General features: G+C 46.1%; 1 protein-coding gene across 3 annotated transcripts in view; it reads right to left on the bottom strand.

The window, feature by feature from the left end:
• Positions 1-21,754, bottom strand: part of SH3GL1 (SH3 domain containing GRB2 like 1, endophilin A2) — a 565,510-nt gene that overhangs the window by 378,089 nt on the left and 165,667 nt on the right. For all 3 annotated transcript variants that reach the window (XM_077475737.1, XM_077475738.1, XM_077475739.1), the window contains exon 4: positions 14,484-14,627. In XM_077475737.1, coding sequence (XP_077331863.1) covers positions 14,484-14,627 — 144 coding nt within the window. The remainder of the gene's footprint in view (positions 1-14,483; positions 14,628-21,754) is intronic.

Below are 21,754 nucleotides of genomic sequence, written 5' to 3'. Positions count from 1 at the left end.
CTTCCACCACTAGAGGGAGCCGTTTATTTTTGCGGGGATCGATACCACCTCCTCCTCCAGATCTCTGCCCTTCAATTGTTCCAACAGAAACTTCTGAAGGTCTCTTTGGTGGAACCTGGCCCATTGTACGGCTGGAATGGCTGCCATCATAAGACCTAGTACAGACATTACTTCCCTCACCGTACATTTGGGGCTGTATTGAAGAAAAGAGGTTCTTTGCCACAGATTCAAAATCTTTTCTTCCGACAGGACTATCTTCTGATCTACAGACTTGATCCAGTAACCTAAGTACAGGATCTCCTGTGTTGGGGTTGTCTTGGATTTCTCCTGACCGATAATCCACCCTAATCAACTCAGGCTGAGTTGTGTCAACTCCAAATCCTGAGAAAGAGTGTGCTGTTAGAAGCAGGTCATCTAGATAGGGAAAAATCGAGACTGACTGGAGTCTTAACGGAACTAGTGCCTCTCCGAGAACCTTGGTAAACATCCTCGGGGAGGACGACAGAACGAAGGGGAGCGCTCTGCACTGAAACTGGTAAACTTTCATGTCTATCTGCACTGCCATCCGAAGGAATTTTTGTCATTCCTTCCTTATTGGGATATGCAAATAAGCATCCCTTAGATCCAGGGTAGCCATAAATATCTCTTTCTGGAGGAGATTTTTTATGGAATAAATGGACTCCATCCGAAATCTCTTGTAACGGATGGAGTGGTTCAGTGGTCGGAGGTTCATAATTAGTCTGAACTTCCCGGACGGCTTTTTTACCACAAAAATGCGTGAGTAAAAACCATCCCCTAGTACCTGAATAGGGACCGCTGTTAATACTTCTTGATCCACCATCTCCCCTATCAGTAAAAGGTAAGGCCCTGGCCTTTTCCGAGTGACTTGGGAGTTTTGTCACCAAAAACTTTGAGGGAGGGCTGCTGTGAAATTCCAGCGCGTGACCCCTTTTTATTATATTTAAGACAAACTCGTTCGAGCTTGGCTTTTCCCACTGTGGAAGAAATTTGCTCAATCTTCCTCCCACAGGAACCCTGACGTCACTGGGGTTTGGGGTCCTGATTGGGGCGGGTTAAAAAGTATGCCCCCTTTCCCTTTCCCCTTATGTCCTGACCAGTGATTTTTGGGGATGGAGCCCTTCTCTGATTTAGAGAGTTCCTTAGAGGGAAGAAAAATCTTTCTTTGAAAATTTTTCTTTTTTGTGGGAAAGATTTTCTTTTTATCCACCGTCCTAAGGCGGAATCTAACTCAGGCCCAAAGACTAGGTCTCCTGTAAAAGGGACGCTGCACAGGCGGGTTTTAGACGCCGTGTCTCCCTCCCAAGTTTTCATCCATACTGACCTCCTTGCTGCCACTGAAAGTGCTGCAGACTTAGCCTTAAACTTTACGGAATTGGTGGATGCGTCAGAGATTAAACTAGTGGCCTTAAAAAGTATAGGGAAGGTTTTCAAAAAGCACCCCCCTAGGAGTGCCTGCAGTTGTGACAACCAGAACTCCAGGTTTCTAGCTACACAAGAAGTGGCTAGAGCTGGTTTCAAGCCTGCCATAGAGGCATCTCAGGCCCTCTTTAAGACTATGTCTGTTCTCCTGTCCATTGGATCTTTTAAATGGCCCATATCCTCAAAGGCCAGATCAGCCTGCTTTGAGACTTTGGACAGAGGGGCGTCTAGTTTAGGATTTTTATTCCAGACCGCCTCCGGGCTCTCATCAAAGGGAAACCTTCTCTTAAGGGAATTAGGAAAGAAAACCTTTTTATCCGGTTCAGACCACTCCTTAAGGATAAGGTCAGAAAGCACTTTATGTATTGGAAAAACCTTTGCTTCCTTTTTCACCAGAGCCTCATACATCTTATGTCTGGACAATTGAGTTTCTTCCTCCTCAATTTCCAGCGTATCATAGATGGCGCTCAATAGCTCATCTACTTCCTCAAGAGACAGCTTCTATTTTTAGACTTTTGATACCGCTTGATCCTCATCCTGATCTGAATCTGCATCAGAGGAATCAGGGCTAATGAATGTGGGGCTAGGCTCCCTGACCATACGAGGCTCCCCTGAGCTGGGCGTTGTAAAACATGGTGAGGAGTAAATTGCAGTTGTTCTATTAGTGGAGGCAGCTGTGCCTACATCCGTGATTAACTCCCGGAGGGACTTAAAAGTTGATGCCATTTCTTCTTTAAAGGAGCCCAAAAATCTAGCCAAAGGAAAGTCTGCCTCAGATTTAAGCAAGCTTGCAATGCATTGCTTGCATAGGGCTTTGTTAGAGCCAGAGGACAACCTATTCCCACAATTAGGGCACTTTTTGCGGCCTGCCTCCTTAGCCAGAGAATAAGAAAACAGCATTCTTAGCATCAGCTCCATGTCCCTCCTTAGAATCACCACTAACTGCATACATCCTTAACTACCCCCGTGGGGCACTACAGATCCCAGCCTTACAAACACCCCAACTCCCTAGACCACCAGAGTAATAGCATGCCCAGCAGCCTACCTGGGATTGGCTGGTGCCTGCCTCCGCCGGAGTGTCCTGGGGAATAGCCTCCATGGTCCCCCTCTGCCGCTCCGGATCCCACCGCTAGTCCTGTGTCGCTGGTCGGGACTGTGTAGGCACAGTGCTGGCTCTCCCTCTCCTCCCTGTGCCCTAGAGGCCCCGAACCGGAAGTCTCGGCACGCAGTGATGATGCAGTTCCGCCGGAAATGACGCTTGGCGTCTCCGACCCCACCGCAAGAAGGAGCAGAGAAGGAAGGTTCCACTCACTGCTCCTGGGGGAAACCGGCGCCATTCTTCCCCTGGCCACCTTGGCACTGGAAGGAGGAGGGTAACAGGTCTGCTCTGGTTCAGCTGGACGGTACCCAAGCCACGGTAAAAAAGGTATGGGCCCTGAGAAAGGAGTCCCTACAGGTTCCTGGCAACATGTTCCTCCGAGGGAGGAAACACTAATGACTGACCAGGGACCTGAGGGACCGCCTTTTGAACTGTGGCAATGTGTTTCCTGGGTCGATGAGAGGGACTCCATCTCTCAAGGGCTGTCCTGGAAGAACACTTGGGAAATTAAAGAATTTATCTGTTGTAATACAGAAGGAGCCATGTATGCTTTGGAATGTAGTTGCAGGCTTCAATATATAGGCCGCACAAAGAGACCTTTAAGGATTGGCATAAGAGAACATGTGCAAAACATTATCAGAGGTTTTGATAAAGCTAGCGTATCAAAACACTTTGCCAACCACCACAACAAAGATCCAACGCAACTAAAATTTTGGGGGATTGAACCCTATGGGAAACATTGGCGTGGGGGACACAAAGTTAGAACACTAAGCCAAGTTGAATCCAAGTGGATCTTCACCTTAGATACTTTTGCACCTCGGGGCCTCAACATAGAATTTAACCTCAACTGATTTATTAATGATTTTTAATACCTTTTAATATGTTATTATCACAGCTCTTTGCTGCCAAGATCCTCTCACCCCTTTTTTATTTCATTAATTTTACAACTTAGAGGGTAGTCCTACATTCCCAAGCATAGACATCAGCAGAACGGGGGGGGGGGGGGGGGGGGGAGTCCAAATTTGCAGAATAGACATAGATTGCCTCGGTATTGTTTCGCTACACTGTCCTGACCATCTCCGGACCATATATTCGGGGACCTTAGCCTCTATGTGGGGATCTCATTGCACGTGGCGGCACTGCTCAACCATGCATCCCATATCTTATTATATTTGGGCTGACAGCCCCTGTGGGCATAAAGTTCTTTTTCATATGGGAGCACATTATTAATCGCAGCTATCCACTCCTGGAGTGAGGGAAGTTGGGCCTGCAGCCACTTTCTTGCTACCATCAGCCTAGCCATGAAAAGAGATTTGTGCAAAAATATTTTATGGTACTTATCCAAGTCCGGATCAGGAAAAATTCCCAGTAGACATTGTTTAGGGCACAACGTCAGGGGTGATCCCATTTCATCATGGATGAATCGTATTGTGACACCAGTAGTGCTGGATCATTGGACAGGACCACAGAATGTGAAAAAAGTGCTTTGTGGGCTACCACACCTGGGACAGAGGGGGCTATAGTTGGGTTTGTATTTGGCTATGCGTTTTGGTGTCAAGTAGGTTCTGTGCAGAATATTCAGTTGCGTAAACCGGTCAGAGTTTAGGTGAGGCCTTTTTACCATTCTCTAGAGCATCTTCCCATTCATCGTCCTCCAGCTCTCCCATGTCTTCAACCCCCTGAGATCCGCCGTCAAGGCTATCGCTGGGGGTCTGATTAAGATGGTGTAGAGGTTGGAAATCTATTTACGTGGATCCTGTCCCAGTAGTATATCCACTACGGCAAGATTTGATACGCTAGGTGGGGTCTGTGCAAATTGCACCTGGAGAGCATGGCGAAGCTGGAGGTATCGATAGTGCATCGTGTTCGGGAGGGCAACCTTTTCCTTGAGCTCCTGAAATGATTTTAGCACCTGTCCGCGGTATATATATCAGAGATATACAATCCCGTGTGGAGACCATACTGAATAGTAGGGAAGTCGTCACAATTTGCGTAGACCGGGGTTATCCCAGAGTGGGGTATGCGAATGGGTCGCGGGAAGTCTCAGCCTCTTCCCCAGTACCTCTCAAATTCTACAGTGGGTGTAAAGCAGGCCTTTGCGATTGCCCCGGAACCCCGCCGAGGCATGGTCCCTAAATATTAATTGAAATGGATGTGTAAGCGTATGGCCCCGCCGGGGGCAAATAAGTGTCAGGTATCTGTCCTTGTCATGTTTGTCTAGATGGTAAAGGTGAGATACTTGGGCTGCCAGATAATACAGGGCAAAATCCGGCAGGGCTACCCCTCCCAAATCTCCAGGGCCCTTCAATACCTGCCACGAAAGTTTATGGTGATGCGAGCCCCATACAAAGGAATTGAGCAACACCTCGATAGACTTGAACAGCCTAAGGGGTAGGTATACGGGGCATGCCAGAATACATACAAGAACCCAGGGAGAATAATAATTTTTACCAAATTTATACGGCCCATAACACCCAATGAAAGTTTAGCCCATGTTTTAATCTTGGCTTTCATAGTGGCTACTAGGGGATCTATATTCAGTTTAACGTAGTCCTCCGGGGAACGAGTGACTGTAATGCCTAAGTACTTTAAACGCGCTAATCCGTAGGAGGGGGGAGGAGGCCTCACTCTCCGAGGGAACACCGATATCAATGGGCAGTATCTGGGATTTCTCCCAGTTGATTTTAAGCCCAGAGTACTCTCCAAATGACTGGATCGTCTCAAGAGCTGCCCGGAGGGAGGGGCCTGTATCCGCCAAATACAGCAGCATATCACCCGCATACAGACTGATCCTCTCCTCCAGGTTGCCACATTTCAGCCCAATTATACCCGGATGCCTCCTGATAGCTGCAGCGAGTGGTTTCACGGCTATAGCATACAACAATGGTGACAGGGGGCAGCCCTGCCTGGTGCCCCGGGAGAGAGGGAAAGGAGTAGACACCTGCCCATTAACCAAGATCCTGGCACAAGGGCCGCTATACAGAAGACGGATCCACTTAATAAAGCGGGGCCCGAAGCCAAAGCGTTGTAGGCGGCTCCATAAATATTGCCATTCCACCGAATCAAACGCTTTGGCCGCGTCCAGAGATACCACCGCTCTAGCCCCCAGTAAATCGTGTTGTGCCTGCAAATTCATGTGGAACCTCCTCAAGTTATAGGCCGTGTTTTTAGAAGGCATGAACCCCGTCTGGTCAGGGTGGATGAGGTCAAAAATAATCATGTTTAAGCGGATAGCCAGGACCTTGGCCAGGATCTTGATGTCTAGCTGGAGTAGGGAAATTGGTCTGTAGGACTCAGGGAGTTCCAAATTCTTTCCAGGTTTGGGGATAAGGACAATATATGCCTCGCATATTGAGGGGGGCAGGGTTTCTGATTCAAATATGTGTTGGAAAAGCTCCTGTAGTCTAGGCGTCAGAGCGTCAGCATATTTGGCATAAAATTCTAGAGGGAGCCCATCTGAACTGGGGGCCTTGGACGGGTTTAGCTGGGACATTGCCTCTGCAATGTGGTCAATTGTAAAAGGAGCCTCCAGCTGCGCTACCTGGGTTGATGTAAGTGTGAGTAAATCTAGAGTTCTGAGAAGGACGTCGATCCCGTCCCCAGCATCAGCGGCCGTCGAGGAATACAGAGAGGCGTAAAACGTCCTAAACTCCTCCGCCACCGCGTCAGGGTCAGAAATCAACTCCCCACCAGAGCCACGCAGGGAGACCACCGTCGGGGGTTTTTGGTCCATATGGGCCAGGTAGGCCAATAGGCGACCAAGCTCGCTCCCCGCACTCGTACGCCCTCTGTTTGACATAGAAAATGTTCCTTTCTGCTTTTTCAAAATGTAAGCCATTAACCACCCTGGATTGCAACCGGAGGCGGTCAGCTGTGTCAAGGGACAGATTTCTGACAAAGTCCTGTTCAGCAATAGTCAGTTGACGTTCCGCTTGGTATAATACCCCAGTGGACGTCTTTCGATGTTGGGAGATCTGCTGGGCTAGATGTAGGCGGGCGTGGGCCTTAAACGAGTCCCATACCATCGCAAAGGAGGCCGAGTCGCGGTACGCCTGAAAAAATAGTTCCCACTCCGATCCCGTCTACTCCAACCCAGGGGTCACCCCCAACCAAAAGGGGTTCAGCTTCCATGTATAAGACACAGGTGGGCCCTTAAATTGAAGTTCTACCCAGTACGGGGCATGGTCTGATAGTACACGCGGATTAAATCCTACCTCGCCTAAATTAGGAAGGAGGGAGCAGGAAATAAATATAAAGTCAATCCGAGACATAGTGGGATGCGACGCCGAAAAACAGGAGTATTGCCTGTCCGTGGGGAATCTATGTCTCCAGGAGTCCACAAGAGCAAGGTCCAGGAAGAACTTGCCAAACCTCGTGAGCCCAGGGTTCTGTGTGGGTGGAGGGGTCAGTGTAAGTCTGTCTGAGTCCCTATGGGCAACGTTATTCAAGTCCCCCATCCACACCGCCGGAACAGTGGGAAATTGGGACATAAAGGCCAGACCCTCATTCAGGACAGAAAACTGGAAAAGGGGGTGTACATATATAGCCAGGAGTAGGATGTCTTGGCCATTGATCTTGGCGTGTAGGAAGAGATACCTCCCCTGGGGATCTGATTTGAGCAGCAGGAGTAAAAACTGCACTGATTTGGACACCAGAAGCGCCACCCCCCTGGAGTTGGTAGAAAATGGGGCCTGATACGCCCAGCCCACCCAGGGTTTCTTAAGTGTGAGGGATAAGATGTGTCTCCACCAGCACTATTATATCCGCTTTCTGAGCTTTAAGATAGGTCAGGACTGCGCTGCGTTTCTGTTTCGCCCTAATCCCCCAAACATTCCAGGTAAGGAATTTTAAGCTACCCATTGCAGTATAGACAAAGATCAACAGAAATAGGATAACCAATACCCCCTCCCACAGCAAAGAAAACAGGAACATAATACCCAGCCCTCTTCTGCACATGTAAATAGGCCAGCATACGTCTCTCGTGGTCTGATACAACAAACACCAGCGTTTTAAAACAATAGTCCAACTATGAACTAACATGCTATAGAACATACACTGGGCCATCCGGCGCCGTCCCACCCCAACCAAATAGCTGAGTAAGTGAGCCAGCGCCGACCGGCCCAGGGAAACCAGACTTGAATAATAGAACAAAATCTACATTGCTTGCGGGACCAAGTAAAGATCCCATTTTGGAATAAAACTAGTGTGGCGATTAATCTCTGAGAAACACAAAAACGTGAGGAGCACGGCCCCCGGGTATAGCCACATACAGTCAAGTGGAGGTGGGATACAGCAGGGAAGCCACCGTCCTGTATCCACCCGGGGTGCCATGTTGGGTCCGAGTCCGCTGCAATAACAGAGTGTGAGGCAGATATGCAATTGTCTTAACATCCATAACAGTGACACGGGCCAGAGCAAACCAGGAAGGGGGCGGCCAGTCCGGGTCCATAGTAGGGGAGGGGGGGAGAGGGGCAGGTGAGGGGGAGAGGATGGTATCCTGGGAGTCCCAAGAATGGGGGGGTCGGGGGGACCTCAGAAGGAGTGCAGGTTGGGGACAGGGGAGACAGGCAGGGAATCCATCCGCAGGAGGGTCATCCAGTACAGGCCAAAGCGGCTCTCAGGGCAGTCTGTTCAGGATGGATAAAGTACAGTACCTTTTTCATAAGTTGGCCTACCGCCCTATGGTAGGATTAAGAATACTCCACCACCTCTGGGTCTCCGTCAAACAATCAGCCACGCTTCCCATCAATTTGGTAAGGACCTAAGCTGCGTCTCGCGCTGGTGCTGCCCGGCTCTCCAACCACGCAAACACCGCCTCTGGGGTATCAAAGAAGTGAGCTCTGTCCTCCCCTGCAACCCACAGCCGGGCCGGGAAGAGCATTGCGTATGAATAGTGGCGTATTCGCAATTGGCGTTTGGCTTCGGTGAAAAGTGCCCTTTTCCTTTGGACCTCTATCGAGAAGTCCGGGAAGACCTTAATTTCAGTATTGTGGTACGGGATATTGCCTTTTAATCTCACCAGCCGCAGGACTGCATCACGGTCTTGGAAATTCAGTAGCTTAGCAATGAAGGTTCTAGGCGGTGCCCCCTGCGGGGGGGGGGGGGGTCTGGCGGGCATACGATGGGCCCTCTCCACCACGAAAGACGAGGAAAACTCTGCGCGGCCAAAGGAGGTGATCAGTAGTTGTTCAAGAAATGTGGGGGGATCATTGCCCTCCTCCCCCTCGGGCAAGCCGACAAAGCGCAAGTTACACCTCCACAAGCAGTTCTCCATATCGTCCTGTTTCGCCAGGACCGTGGAGAGCTGATGTTGCAGGCGCTCAGTGGTAGTCTGGAGCTGGGGCAGCTCGTCTTGCACGCGCCCAATACGGGTCTCTGCCTCGGTCACCCGCTCCCTCAGCTTCTGCATATCCTGCCGGAGGAGGGACACATCTACCTTCACCTCCTCGATTTTCCCCATCAGAGCACTTTTACAGTCCAGGATGGCTTCCAGCACTCTGGCATCTGGATGAGGCGCGGAGGAGGAGGGGGGACTGGCGTCATCCGCCGCCATGTTGCCCTTCTCCGTGTGGCGGAATTTAGCTAGTTTAGCCGTGGACTCCAGCTTTGCTTTAGACGGGGACATGTCCCCTGTAGGCTAAGGAGGATCGGTAGCCCGTGTCAGCACGAATTAGCAGCAGTAGCGGCCTCAGGATAGGAGTAAACGGATGATAGTCTAGCGGAGCTCTCACTCAGTACTCCTCACGCCATGCTGGTCCAGGCCACGCCCCTGTGTAAAGTTTTTAAAATAGAATATTTATTTACTTTTTAATATCAATATCGGACTGGCCAATTTTTTATTTGATACGATTTGCAACATTTTTAATTATCACTGCCAGCTTTACCTACTGTATATGCCAATTATGATTTGATCATCTACCGTATGCATTCAATGGAGCCACATTACATACAGCACCTTCCACCATATTAAGTATTGTTATTTTCAATCAGCATTTTCCCTTTATTGATTGTGGCTTAATTTCTTCAAGAAAATTGCCGCCGTTCCATTTCCGGTCGCATGAGCCATTGGAAAATGGCCACCGAACAGATGTTCACATCAGTTAGGCCAAACATCAACCTAAAATATTTGCGGCGACCAGAACGATACGAAAATGGCCGCTTGTTGACTTTCGGCGACCGTAGTTTCAAGAAAATGGCCGCCGTACACACTAGTTTGTACACAAATAAAAGGGCACTTCCTATGTCTCTAGACATACCCTGATGAAGTCATGTGATGCGACGAACACGCGTCATGAAGACTTAGACACCGGAAGTGACATGGGCGCGCTCGCTGCTCGTTTTTTACTTTGCCTGTTTGATACATTTTAATGTGAGTACCTGTCTTTAATTTGCTGTTATTAATAAATTGGTTTTAAAAATACTACACTATCGGTCATCCCTCCTGTTCCCTTCATTTACCTATGACCCTTTAGTGAGGCTCATCCGCTCCAGACACCTCCAGGGAAGGAAAAAGGGGGACGCTGATTGTAAGAACACATACACCAGCAGAGCCCGAGACGCTATTATAGGACGACCACCAGGGGATCCCTAATGGTTTCCATACCAAAGGCATATATTCACATTCTGTTACCTTACAGCAGTAATGTAAGGGGACACCCATACATTAAGACACACAGAGGATAAGAAGTCACCCATCACCAGTATCCCATTGCAGGAAGTGATCACCAGCACTTTATTTCCGTTTATACAGTCACTATATATATATATATATATATATATATATATATATATATATATATATATATATTTCACACACCTACGAGAAGGAATTTTTCACGGACACATTTTATTCAGTTATGAAAAGGACTTATTTTTAGCATTTTTGGGATATTTTAAAATTGTTTATTATTCTATTTTTTATCATTGCTATTTAATTGATATGTGACATCTCCACTTTATTCTATGTTTGTTCACCACAAGTATTGCCTCTTACAGTGCTCTTAACGTCCCTTACACTTTGCACTTTACTATTTATGTACAGCGCACCACTATCCTTTACTTTATAAGCAGAGGGAACTTGTTGCTCGCTCCTCAGACCCTGGCGCAAAAGTTTGGCCCTTTCAGTTAGGGTCTGACACACCAGGGCCGAAGCCAGGACCAGTCGCAATGCTGAACCTTCCATAGTAAACATACTGCGTGCCACCGACTCCGCTTTACTATTGGCCAGGTCTTTAAAGGACGGGGAATCCTCTACTGGGATCATGGTTGCTTTATTCAACCTGGAAACAGGAGGGTCCCCATTTTTAAAAGCAATTCCTCAAAAGGGTAACGTGCTGCAAAACATTTGGAGACCACAAAGGGTTGCTTTGGTTGCTCCCACTCCTTATAGACAAAGCTGTCAAAATAGGGAAGATAAGGAAACACCTTAGCTGTACGAAGCGTCTTGTGTGTACCAAAAGCAACAGCCACATCCTCCATTTTTCAAGTCTCAGGCACTGCAGTAACAAGTGCATCCACCAGCATTTTCTCATTTGCTGCTGTTACCATGGAAGTGTCATCCTCACTATTGGACGGATCAGGGAACGTGATATCAAGTCCCACTGGACGGGCCAAATACACAGTGGCACCAGACTCAGAATCATATAAGGCAGATTGAACAGGAGAAGGCAGAAAATGCTTCCTGCTAGGTTTTTGCCCACACGCCACTTCCACCCGTAATGCCAAGGACTGTAGGACTGCAGTCAGTGCAACAATGGGGAGCTGGAGTTCCAAGGGACCTGGTACCTCCATGAGGGGGTCAGTGGGGGACCTGTGATACCTGTGTATGCAATGTGAACCTGATGCTCCATAGGATAAGGGAGATCCCGTAGCAACAAAAAAGGTTTTGGCCAAGTATACAGAAAGCGAACAAAACTCTGAATAGCCACACTCTGGATTGAGTAAAAAGTGAAAATGCCTTTATTTCTTCAAAGGAAAAAAAAAATTTTTTAGAACAAGATACTGACGCGTTTCAAGCTAAGATGAGTAAGCGCTGGTCTTAGCGTGAAACATGTCAGCAATATTGTTCTAAAAATGTTTGTTTCCCTTTGCTGTGATGTTTTGTGTAATATGGAGTTTTTTCATTTGAAGAAATAAAGACATTTTCACTTTTTACTCAATCCGGAGTGCGGCTATCCAGAGTTTTGTTCGTTTTCTGTATACTTGGCTTGTGCAAATAGCCTGCACCTGGAACCCCCACCTATCTGGAGAGTTAGTAGCCTGTCGGTGGATCGACCTGGAGCGGTGAATTTTTGTTTTCTTTGTCGACAAAAAGGTTTTGGCACCGCTATGAACCCCTCCTCCACACTCAAGGCACTTGCTAGCAGGGAGAGAGAGGAACCCCGAAGGACTCCCCACTACCAGCCGGAGGAGCGCCATATGTTCGGACCCGGCAACTCGACGTGTGCTAGTAGTCCCTATATCCGGGAGAAGGAAGATGAGGGCCCGGAGTCTAGGCATCACATCGTGGCTCAGGCCTTCTCCAGCACCTCACCGAACCAAGGGAAAATGGCCGCTGGCCTGAGCGCACACAAAACCAAGTGAAATTGGCTGCCGTAATGTCACAGACAACACAAACATGGCCACTGGCCAAAGACCTAACCAAGGGAAAACGGCAGCGGAACGCTGCTAAATGCTGGCAGACTGTCTGGGAAGCCATACAGGAGTCTCCACTGCGCCCTCTGCACTGGGGCCCCACCAGGAGGGAACCCACGTCAACCCCACACAAAGGAGGAGAGGGGGAAATGTACTTATCTCTCCATGGATGCGGGTATCATCCCAGACAGAACCTCTCACCACCGAAGCGAGGGGCTGTCGGCCAGGGAGACACTGCGACTCGGACCAGAGCCCAGTCGTATGCTACCCTGCGAAACGTTCAACTCTCGGGCCAGCCGCCATCCAATGAGGCTATGCCACGGCCAACCTAACGCGTACATAAATAAAAAGAATAGAGCCGGCAACTCGAAACAACTTGGTTGCTTCTTTATTGATGCATAAAAAAAGTGAGTATAAACATACAGGGGCTCATACAGAACGCGTGAGCCCCTGTATGTTTTTACTCATTTTTTATGCACCAATAAAGAAGCAACAAGGACGTTTGGAGTTGCCGGCTTTATTCTTTGAATTTATGTTGGTACCTTTGTGAGAGAGAGCATCCGAGCCAGAGCACCCATTGTGGAGTTTATTACAAGCCTGCAAAGGACTTACACTGATTTTGAGTGTTGCATTACTTGCTTTTACCAGCGCTCGCTGGCCAGACTGGGGGGACCACTGAATCTAGATTGTGCAGCCCGTAGCCCAGCCCAGCAGTTGATTGTAGATCCCCCAGGAGAAAAAAAACGGACGCAAAAAGATGCATGGAAGGAGAAAAAAAATCTAAAATTGCTAGGCCCAAAAGATCCCAGTAGGAAGCCTAGGTCATTACTCCTGATTAGACAGAAACAAACTGAATGCCTGTAGCAGAGAGGGGGTTATATACCAGCTAGGGATGACCCATGGGCGTAGCCAAGTTTTTGGTTCTGCCTAGTCCTACTCCTGCAGAAGGTGATATAACCCTATAGTCAGTATTAATGGAGCGGCGTGTCTGTCGAACTAAAGAGAAAACAACCCCACACCATAATCCCCCCTCCACCAAATGATTTGGACCAGTGCACAGTGCATAAAGACATGGGTGAGCGAGTTTGGGGTGGAGGAACTTGACTGGCCTACAGAGTCCTGACCTCAACCTGATAGAACACCTTTAGGATGAATTAGAGCAGAGACTGCGAGCCAGACCTTCTCGTCCACATCAGTGCCTAACCTCATAAATGCACTTCTGGAAGAATGGTCAAACATTCCCATAGACACACTCTTAAACCTTGTGGACAAGGCTCCCAGAAGAGTTCAAGCTGTTATAAATGCAAAGGGTGGGCCACCTCAATACTGAACCCTACGGACTAAGAATGGGATGCCATTCATGTGTGTGTAAAGGAAGGTGTCCCAATACTTTTGGTATTGTAATATAAATATATATATATATATATATATATATATATATATATATATATATATATATATATATATATATCTCAACAATGATAATACAGGATTTCCTGTTAAATGTTCTCCTCTCCCAGAGCACACAGGCCTTGCATGCTGTAGCTGGCATTTCTGCTTGCACTTTTTATTGAGTGTGTTTTGTATCATATTATTAGTGTGGCAGAATTTTATTTTATTGATTGCATGGTGTGCCTGTTTCTGCCAGCAGCTCTTTTGCACGTCAGCGTGTTTTCCATTACTAATGATTAATACTTTTATATACTTTGTAAATGCTAAATGGATACATGTGGACAAAGTTGAGCCTCTGCAGGCCCTTAAAGGGGTTGTAACGCTTTGTTTTTTATTTTCTAAATAGGTTCCTTTAAGCTAGTGCATTGTTGGTTCACTTACCTTTTCCTTCGATTTCCCTTCTAATGTTTTTTTTCTTTGTCTGAATTTATCTCTTCCGGTTTCTCCTCAGTAAACTTCACACCATCATCCGAGCGTTGTTTAGTCAGCAAGAACAGCTTACTGAGGATGAACAGGAAGTGAGAAATAATGTGATATTTAGCAGCGTGGGCAAGTTGTCCACTATGGTAATAGTGAGTTAGAGTGTCATTCAAAAGGAATGGCACTGTACACGCAGGTTACCATGTGCTTCAGTAAGGCATGGATGTGATAAAAATTTAAGAGGACTAAACTAAAGAAATTTACTTTTACACAATCTATAAGCAGTTCCTGGCTGAAACGCAGAGGGAAATGAGCTCCATGTAATGCTACAGTAAGTAGCTTGCATCTACATAAATACAGAAAAAAATAGAAGCATTATGTGGTCTTTTGAACAATTATAATCAGGGAAACATATTTTCTGCCTTTTGAGTCTACTTACCAAAGTTCGAATCTTCGCCAAGTTCTTTTCCATAACGAATCATACATTCTCCCAAAAGACCTTCAGGCTGAGGGTATCCAGGGTTCTTCACTTGTCCTCGAATTTTAGAAACAGTATTCAACATAGAAAGCTTAGCACGAGATGCTTTTCAGTAGTTTGGGTGAAGAAGAAAAAATAAGGGTTGTGAAAGTTACAAAAAGAATGGAATTTTGAAAATTTGTATTTTTTTATTTTTTTGGAGCAAACAAAAAATAAACTTTGAGAAGCAAAAAACAAAAACTTTAAAGACCAAACAGCCAGTCTGTAAACATAGTCCTGCACTGCTAAAAACTTTTTAAATTGCATGCTTATAAAACCTCAAGAACGGCATTATTGCATTCCTGTTGTGCAAATGAAAATGTCCAACCACTGCTTCATTGAAAATAAACTGTTCACCAAGTCTATTCAGAAACTGGCATTCCTAAGAGTAAATAAATAAATTGACAAAAGTATTCTCTGCACAAGCCAACTGGTACTTACAATAATTATCTATAAAGTTCAATCCTAATATAAGGTATACTATAAGATATGTTGCTGCTCACACTGTAATCTGTTTGCCACACCCACCAATATACATTATCTCAAATAGCCGCACAACTTTAATCTTACACTATATCACTATGTGAAAAAATATAACAATATTGTGAAACAATATTAGGCTAGTCTTCTATAAAAGCCTTCACTTTGTAATATTTATAATCAACAAACTGATGCATTTCGTCACTACCCGTGTGACTTCTTCAAAGGGTAAAAACCCTTTGAAGAAATCACATAAGTGGTGATTAACCCTTTAAAGAACACGTGGGTGGTAACAAAACACGTCAGCATGAAGCTTATTGATGTCATGTTATGCAGATGTAGCTGCCAGACTGCTTTGGTGATCCTGGAGGTCTCTATCTTAAAGGGGACAAGTACCCTGATGTCTTTCAAATGTTTTAAAGTGGGGCACTGCTGCAGTTTAGAGCACTTGCTTTGTGAATGGATTTTACATTTATTTTTCATAAAGTGCCATTTGCTTTAAACATTAACCACTTGAGACCCACGCTATAGCCGAATGACGGCTACAGCGCAGATCTCCTTTGCCGGGACTACGTCTATTGACGTGCACGAGCGGCCTGCGCGCCCCCTGAGGGGCGTGCGCGGCGCGCTCTGATCGGCGAGTCTATGAGACTCGCCTGATCACTGATCCGAGCAAGGGGTCGATCCCGATCCCTTATCACGTGATCAGCTGTCAGCCAATGACAGCTGATCATGTAATACAACAGAGCCGGTAATCGGCTATTATTCCTCCTCGCGCTGTCAGCGCGAGGAGAAAAAAAAAAGAGCTGAACACTGGCGGCCGTGATCGGGACATCAGTCCCGATCACGGCCAGCCCTGCCAGTGCCCACCTGCCCCCTGCCAGTGCCACATCAATAAAAAATATGCCCCCCCGTCAGTGCCACCCAGCAGTGCCCACAGTGCCACCCAGCAGTTCCCACAGTGCCACCCAGCAGTTCCCACAATCTGCCTCAACAAAGGTGCTGCACCCCAGTGCCACATATCTGTGCCCATCAGTGTCATATACCAGTGCCCATCAGTGCCGCCCATCAGTCCCATCAGTGGTACCCATCAGTGCCCCTTAGTGCCACCCATCCATGCCATCTTATCTGTGCCCATCTTTGCCCACCAGTGCAGCCTATCAGTGCCCACCAGTGCAGCCTATCAGTGCCGCCTCATCAGCGCACTTCAATGAAGGAGAAAAATGACCCGTTTGCAAAATTTTATAACAAACTATTAAACATGATTTTTTTTTTTGCATCTTTTTTTGTTTGTTTAGCAATAATACCACCAAAAGAAAGCTCTATTTGTGGGAAAAAAATGATAAAAATTTCATTTGGGTACAGTGTTGTATGCCTGCGCAATTGTCATTCAAAGTGCATCAGTGCTGAAAGCTGAAAATTGGTCTGGGCATGAGGGGGGTTTAAGTGCCCAGTAAGCAGTGGTTAAAACATGTTGAGCCCTTATTCCCTGTGAGCGAAAACCCAGTGGAGAAACATCTGGATTACTATGGTCCTCATCAGCCCAAGTAGAGGAAGTGACCAGATGGTAATTGCCAGAAGGCATCCTGAGAAGATAGAGGAGACCCCTTAACCACTTGCCTACTGGGCACTTTTTTTCCTGCCCAGGCTAATTTTCAGCTTCCAGTGTTGTCGCACTTTGAATGACAATTGCGTGGTTATGCAACACTGTAGTCATATGACATTTTTATAATTTTTTCACCACAAATAGAGCTTTTTTTGGAAGTATTTAACCACTTAACAACCCGCCCATAGCCGAATGATGGCTACAGGGCGATTGTTTAACTCTGGGAGGCCGTCATATGACGTCCTCCCAGAATTCCGCTCTCGCGCACCCCCTGGGGCGCGCACTCGAGAGCATCACGGATCATCGCGGCCGTTTACCACGTGATCGCTCCGCCAAATGACGGAGCGATCACTTGTAAACAAACCGGCGTCATCTTATGACGCCGGTTCCTCCCTCCCCCTCTCTGTACCGATCGGTACAGCGGAGGGGGAAGAGATCGGTGTCAGCAGAGATGTGGGCTGCATCTGCAGTGCCACATCGCTGCTCACCGAAAATTAACCCCTCAATTCCCTGGCAATACCCTGAAACACCCTGCAATGCTCTGCAACGCTCTGCAACGCTCTGCAACACCCGCCAATACCCTGCAACACTCTGCAACGCTCTGCAACACCCGCCAATACCCTGCAACACTCTGCAACACCCGCCAATACCCTGCAACACTCTGCAACGCTCTGCAACACCCGCCAATACCCTGCAACACTCTGCAACACCCGCCAATACCCTGCAACACTCTGCAACACCCGCCAATACCCTGCAACACTCTGCAACACCCGCCAATACCCTGCAACACTCTGCAACACCCGCCAATACCCTGCAACACTCTGCAACACCCGCCAATACCCTGCAACACTCTGCAACACCCGCCAATACCCTGCAACACTCTGCAACACCCGCCAATACCCTGCAACACTCTGCAACACCCGCCAATACCCTGCAACACTCTGCAACACCCGCCAATACCCTGCAACACACTGCAACACTCTGCAACACCCGCCAATACCCTGCAACACTCTGCAACACCCGCCAATACCCTGCAACACTCTGCAACACCCGCCAATACCCTGCAACACTCTGCAACACCCGCCAATACCCTGCAACACTCTGCAACACCCGCCAATACCCTGCAACACTCTGCAACACCCGCCAATACCCTGCAACACCCGCCAATACCCTGCAACACTCTGCAACACCCGCCAATACCCTGCAACACTCTGCAACACCCAATACCCTGCAACACCCGCCAATACCCTGCAACACTCTGCAACACCCGCCAATACCCTGCAACACCCGCCAATACACTGCAATGCTCTGCAACGCAATACTCTGCATAGCAATACTCTGCAACGCCATACTCTGAGATACCCAGCCATATTCGGAGATACCCAGCCATACCCAGCCATAGTCGGTGATACCCTGCAATACCCAGCCATAGACATCCCCCCCTCCCGCCGCCCTCCGGTGCTTCTACCGACTCGCCAATACGATCAAAGCCAGAATCTTTTTTTTTTCAGGCTTCCCAGCCTAGAGGTGAGATGTGGGGTCTTATTGACCCCATATCTCACTGTAAAGAGGACCTGTCATGCCATATTCCTATTACAAGGGATGTTTAAATTCCTTGTAATAGGAATAAAAGTGTTTAAAAAATGTATTTTTGGGGAAACAAATGTCAAACTAAAATAAAGTAAAATAAACAATAAAAATGTTTTATTTTTTTTAAAGCGCCCCTGCCCCATGTGCTCCCATGCAGAAGCGAACGCATACGCAAGTCCCGCCCACATATGAAAACAGTGTTCAAACCACACATGTGAGGTATCGCTGCGAATGTTAGAGCGAGAGCAATAATTCTAGCCCTAGACCTCCTCTGTAACTCAAAACATATAACCATTAAAAAAAAAAATCGTTGCCTATGGGGATTTTTAAGTAGCGACGTTTGGCGCCATTCCACGAGCGTGTGCAATTTTGAAGAGTGACATGTTAGGTATCTATTTACTCAGCGTAACTTCATCTTTCACATTATGCAAAAATTGGGCTAACTTTACTGTGTTTTTTTTTTTAAGCACAAAATTGCTGCGCAAATACCGTGCGAGATAAAAAGATGCAACGACCACCATTGTATTCTCCAGGGTGTTTGCTAAAAAAACATATATAATGTTTTGGGATTCTATGTAATTTTCTAGCAAATAAATGATGATTTTTACATGTAGGAGAGAAATGTCAGAATTGTCCTGGGTGCTCCAGAACGCCTGATGGCGCTCCCTGCATGTATGTGGCCACGCTGTGTAAAAGTCTCACACATGTAGTATCGCTGTACTCGGGAGTAATAGCAGAATGTGTTTTGGGGTGTAATTTGTGGTATGCATATGCTGTGTGTGTGAAATAAACTGATATGACAATTTTGTGAAAAAAAATAAAAAAGTTAAAAAAATCTTGATTTTTCAAAGAATTGTGGGAAAAATGACAACTTCAAAAAACTCACCATGCCTCTTACTAAATACCTTGGAATGTCTTCTTTCCAAAAAGGGGTCATTTGGGGGGTATTTGTACTTTTCTGGCATGTTAGGGTCTCAAGAAATGAGATAGGCCTTCAGTGCTTCAGGTGTGATAAATTTTCAGATATTGGCACCATAGCTTGTGAACTCTCTAACTTTCACAAAGACCAAATAATATCCACCAATTTGTACTTATTTTTACCAAAGATATGTAGTAGTATAAATTTTGGCCAAAATTTATGAAGAAAAAATTACTAATCTGCTAAATTTTATAACGGAAAGAAAAATTCATTTTTTTACAGAATTTTCTGTATTTTTTCTTTTACAGCACAAAAAATAAAAAAAACGAGCGGTGATTAAATAGCACCAAAAGAAAGCTCCATTTGTGTGAAAAAAAGGACAGAAATTTCATATAGGTCCAGTGTTGCATGACTGAGTAATTGTCATTCAAAATGTGAGAGCACCGAAAGCTGAAAATTGGTCTGGTTATTAACCACTTCAGCCTCGGACCAATAAACACCTTAACCTCCCTGGCGGTATGATTCAGTCTGGAATAAGGTGCTGAAAGCGGTACAATTATTTTGCATGGAAAACTGGCTTTTATTTTGTAGTCCTGTAATTCTTAGGAATAACGCTCTGAAATCTCTTCAAACCAGAGTCTAGCGGACATCCCGGGTATGATAAAGTTTATAATATAATAAAGAATATTAAAAATTATTCAATAATGTAATCAAATCCAAAAAAAACAGAAAAAGGGACATGTTTTGGTTGCTATGGACAATCTCCAAATTCCAAGCAGTAAAAAACAGTATTTATAATATAAAAGTGCATGCAGGGCATTGCACAAACCACTAGGGACAAAGGGGGTGTGTATTTTTTACTACAGCACTGTAATCTGTAAGATTACAGTGCTGTGTGTGTTTTGTGTGTTTTGACTTTTTTGAATTTGCCGCCGTTCTCCGCTCCCGTGCGTCGTAACGTCGCAGGGAACGGAGCTCGGCGGCATTCGGCACTGTGAATCGAGCGCAGGACGGCTCGATCACACAGCGCGGCGGACATCGCTGGATCCAGGGGACAAGGTAAGTAACGAGATCCCTGTGTCCTCCCCTGCATCGAGCGGTGCAAACCCGAGTCTGGCTCGGGGTTACCGCTATTGTAATGAAAATCCCAACCCGAGCCAGACTCGGGATTACCGCTAGGGAGGTTAAGGACCAGGGGTCTTTTTACAATTTCGCACTGCGCTGCTTTAACTGGTAATTGCGCAGTCATGCAATATTGCACCTAAACGAAATTTGCGTCCGTTTCTTCCCACAAATAGAGCTTTCTTTTGATGGTATTTGATTGCCTCTGCGATTTTAATTTTTTGCGATATAAATGGAAAAAGAGCGAAAATTAAAAAAAAAATGATATTTTCTTCTTTTTGTTATAAGAAAAATCGAATAAACTAAATTTTAGTCATACATTGAGGGCAAAATTTATTCAGCCACATGTCTTTAGTAAAAAAAATGTCAATAAGCGTATATTTTTTGGTTTGCGCAAAAGTTATAGCGTCTACAAACTAGAGTACATTTTCTGGAATTTACACAGCTTTTAATTTATGACTGCCTATCTCATTTCTTGAGGTGCTAAAATGGCAGGGCAGTACAAACCCCCCCCAAATGACCCCATTTTGGAAAGTAGACACCCCAAGGAAACTGCTGATGGGTATGTTGAGCCCATTGAATATTTATTTTTTTGTCCTAAGGGATTGAATAATGACAAAAAAAAAACAAATTACAAAAAGTTGTCACTAAATGATATATTGCTCACACATGCCATAGTTATATGTGGAATTGCACCCCAAAATATATTCCGCTACTTCTCCCGAGTACGGGGATACCACATGTGTGGGACTTTTGGGAGTCTAGTCGCGCACGGCATCCCGAAAACCAATCACCACCTTCAGGATTTCTAAGGGTGCAAATTTTTGATTTCACCCCTCACTACCTATCACAGTTTCGAAGGCCATAAAAAGCCAAAATAGCACAAAACCCCCCAAAATGACCCCATTTTGGAAAGTAGACACCCCAAGCTATTTACTGAGAGGCATGTTGAGTCCATGGAATATTTTATATTTTGCCACAAGTTTGCGGGAATATTACAAACTTTTTTTTTTTTGCACAAAGTTGTCACTAAATGATATATTGCTCACACATGCTATGGGCATATGTGAAATGACACCCCAAAATACATTCTGCTGCTTCTCCTGAGTACAGGGATACCACATATGTGGGACTTTTTTGGAGCCTAGCCGCGTACGGGACCCCGTAATCCAAGCACCGCCTTCAGGATTTCTAAGGGCATAATTTTTTTATTTTACTCCTCACTACCTATCACTACCTATCACAGTTTTGACGGCCATAAAATGCCAAGATGGCACAAAACCCCCCCAAATGACCAGATTTTGGAAAGTAGACACCCCAAGCTATTTGCTGAGGGCCATCTTGAGACCATTGAATATTTTTTTTTTTGTCCCAAGGGATTGAATAATGACAAAAAATAAAAATATTTATTTTTTTTACAAAAAGTTGTCACTAAATTATATATTGCTCACACATGCCATGGTTATATGTGGAATT

The sequence above is a fragment of the Lithobates pipiens genome, unplaced genomic scaffold (assembly GCF_037356315.1).
Source record: "Lithobates pipiens isolate NorthernLeopardFrog02 unplaced genomic scaffold, aLitPip1_a1.2 Scaffold_13, whole genome shotgun sequence".
NCBI lineage: Eukaryota > Metazoa > Chordata > Amphibia > Anura > Ranidae > Lithobates > Lithobates pipiens.
This window is presented reverse-complemented; position numbering and strand designations above follow the sequence as displayed.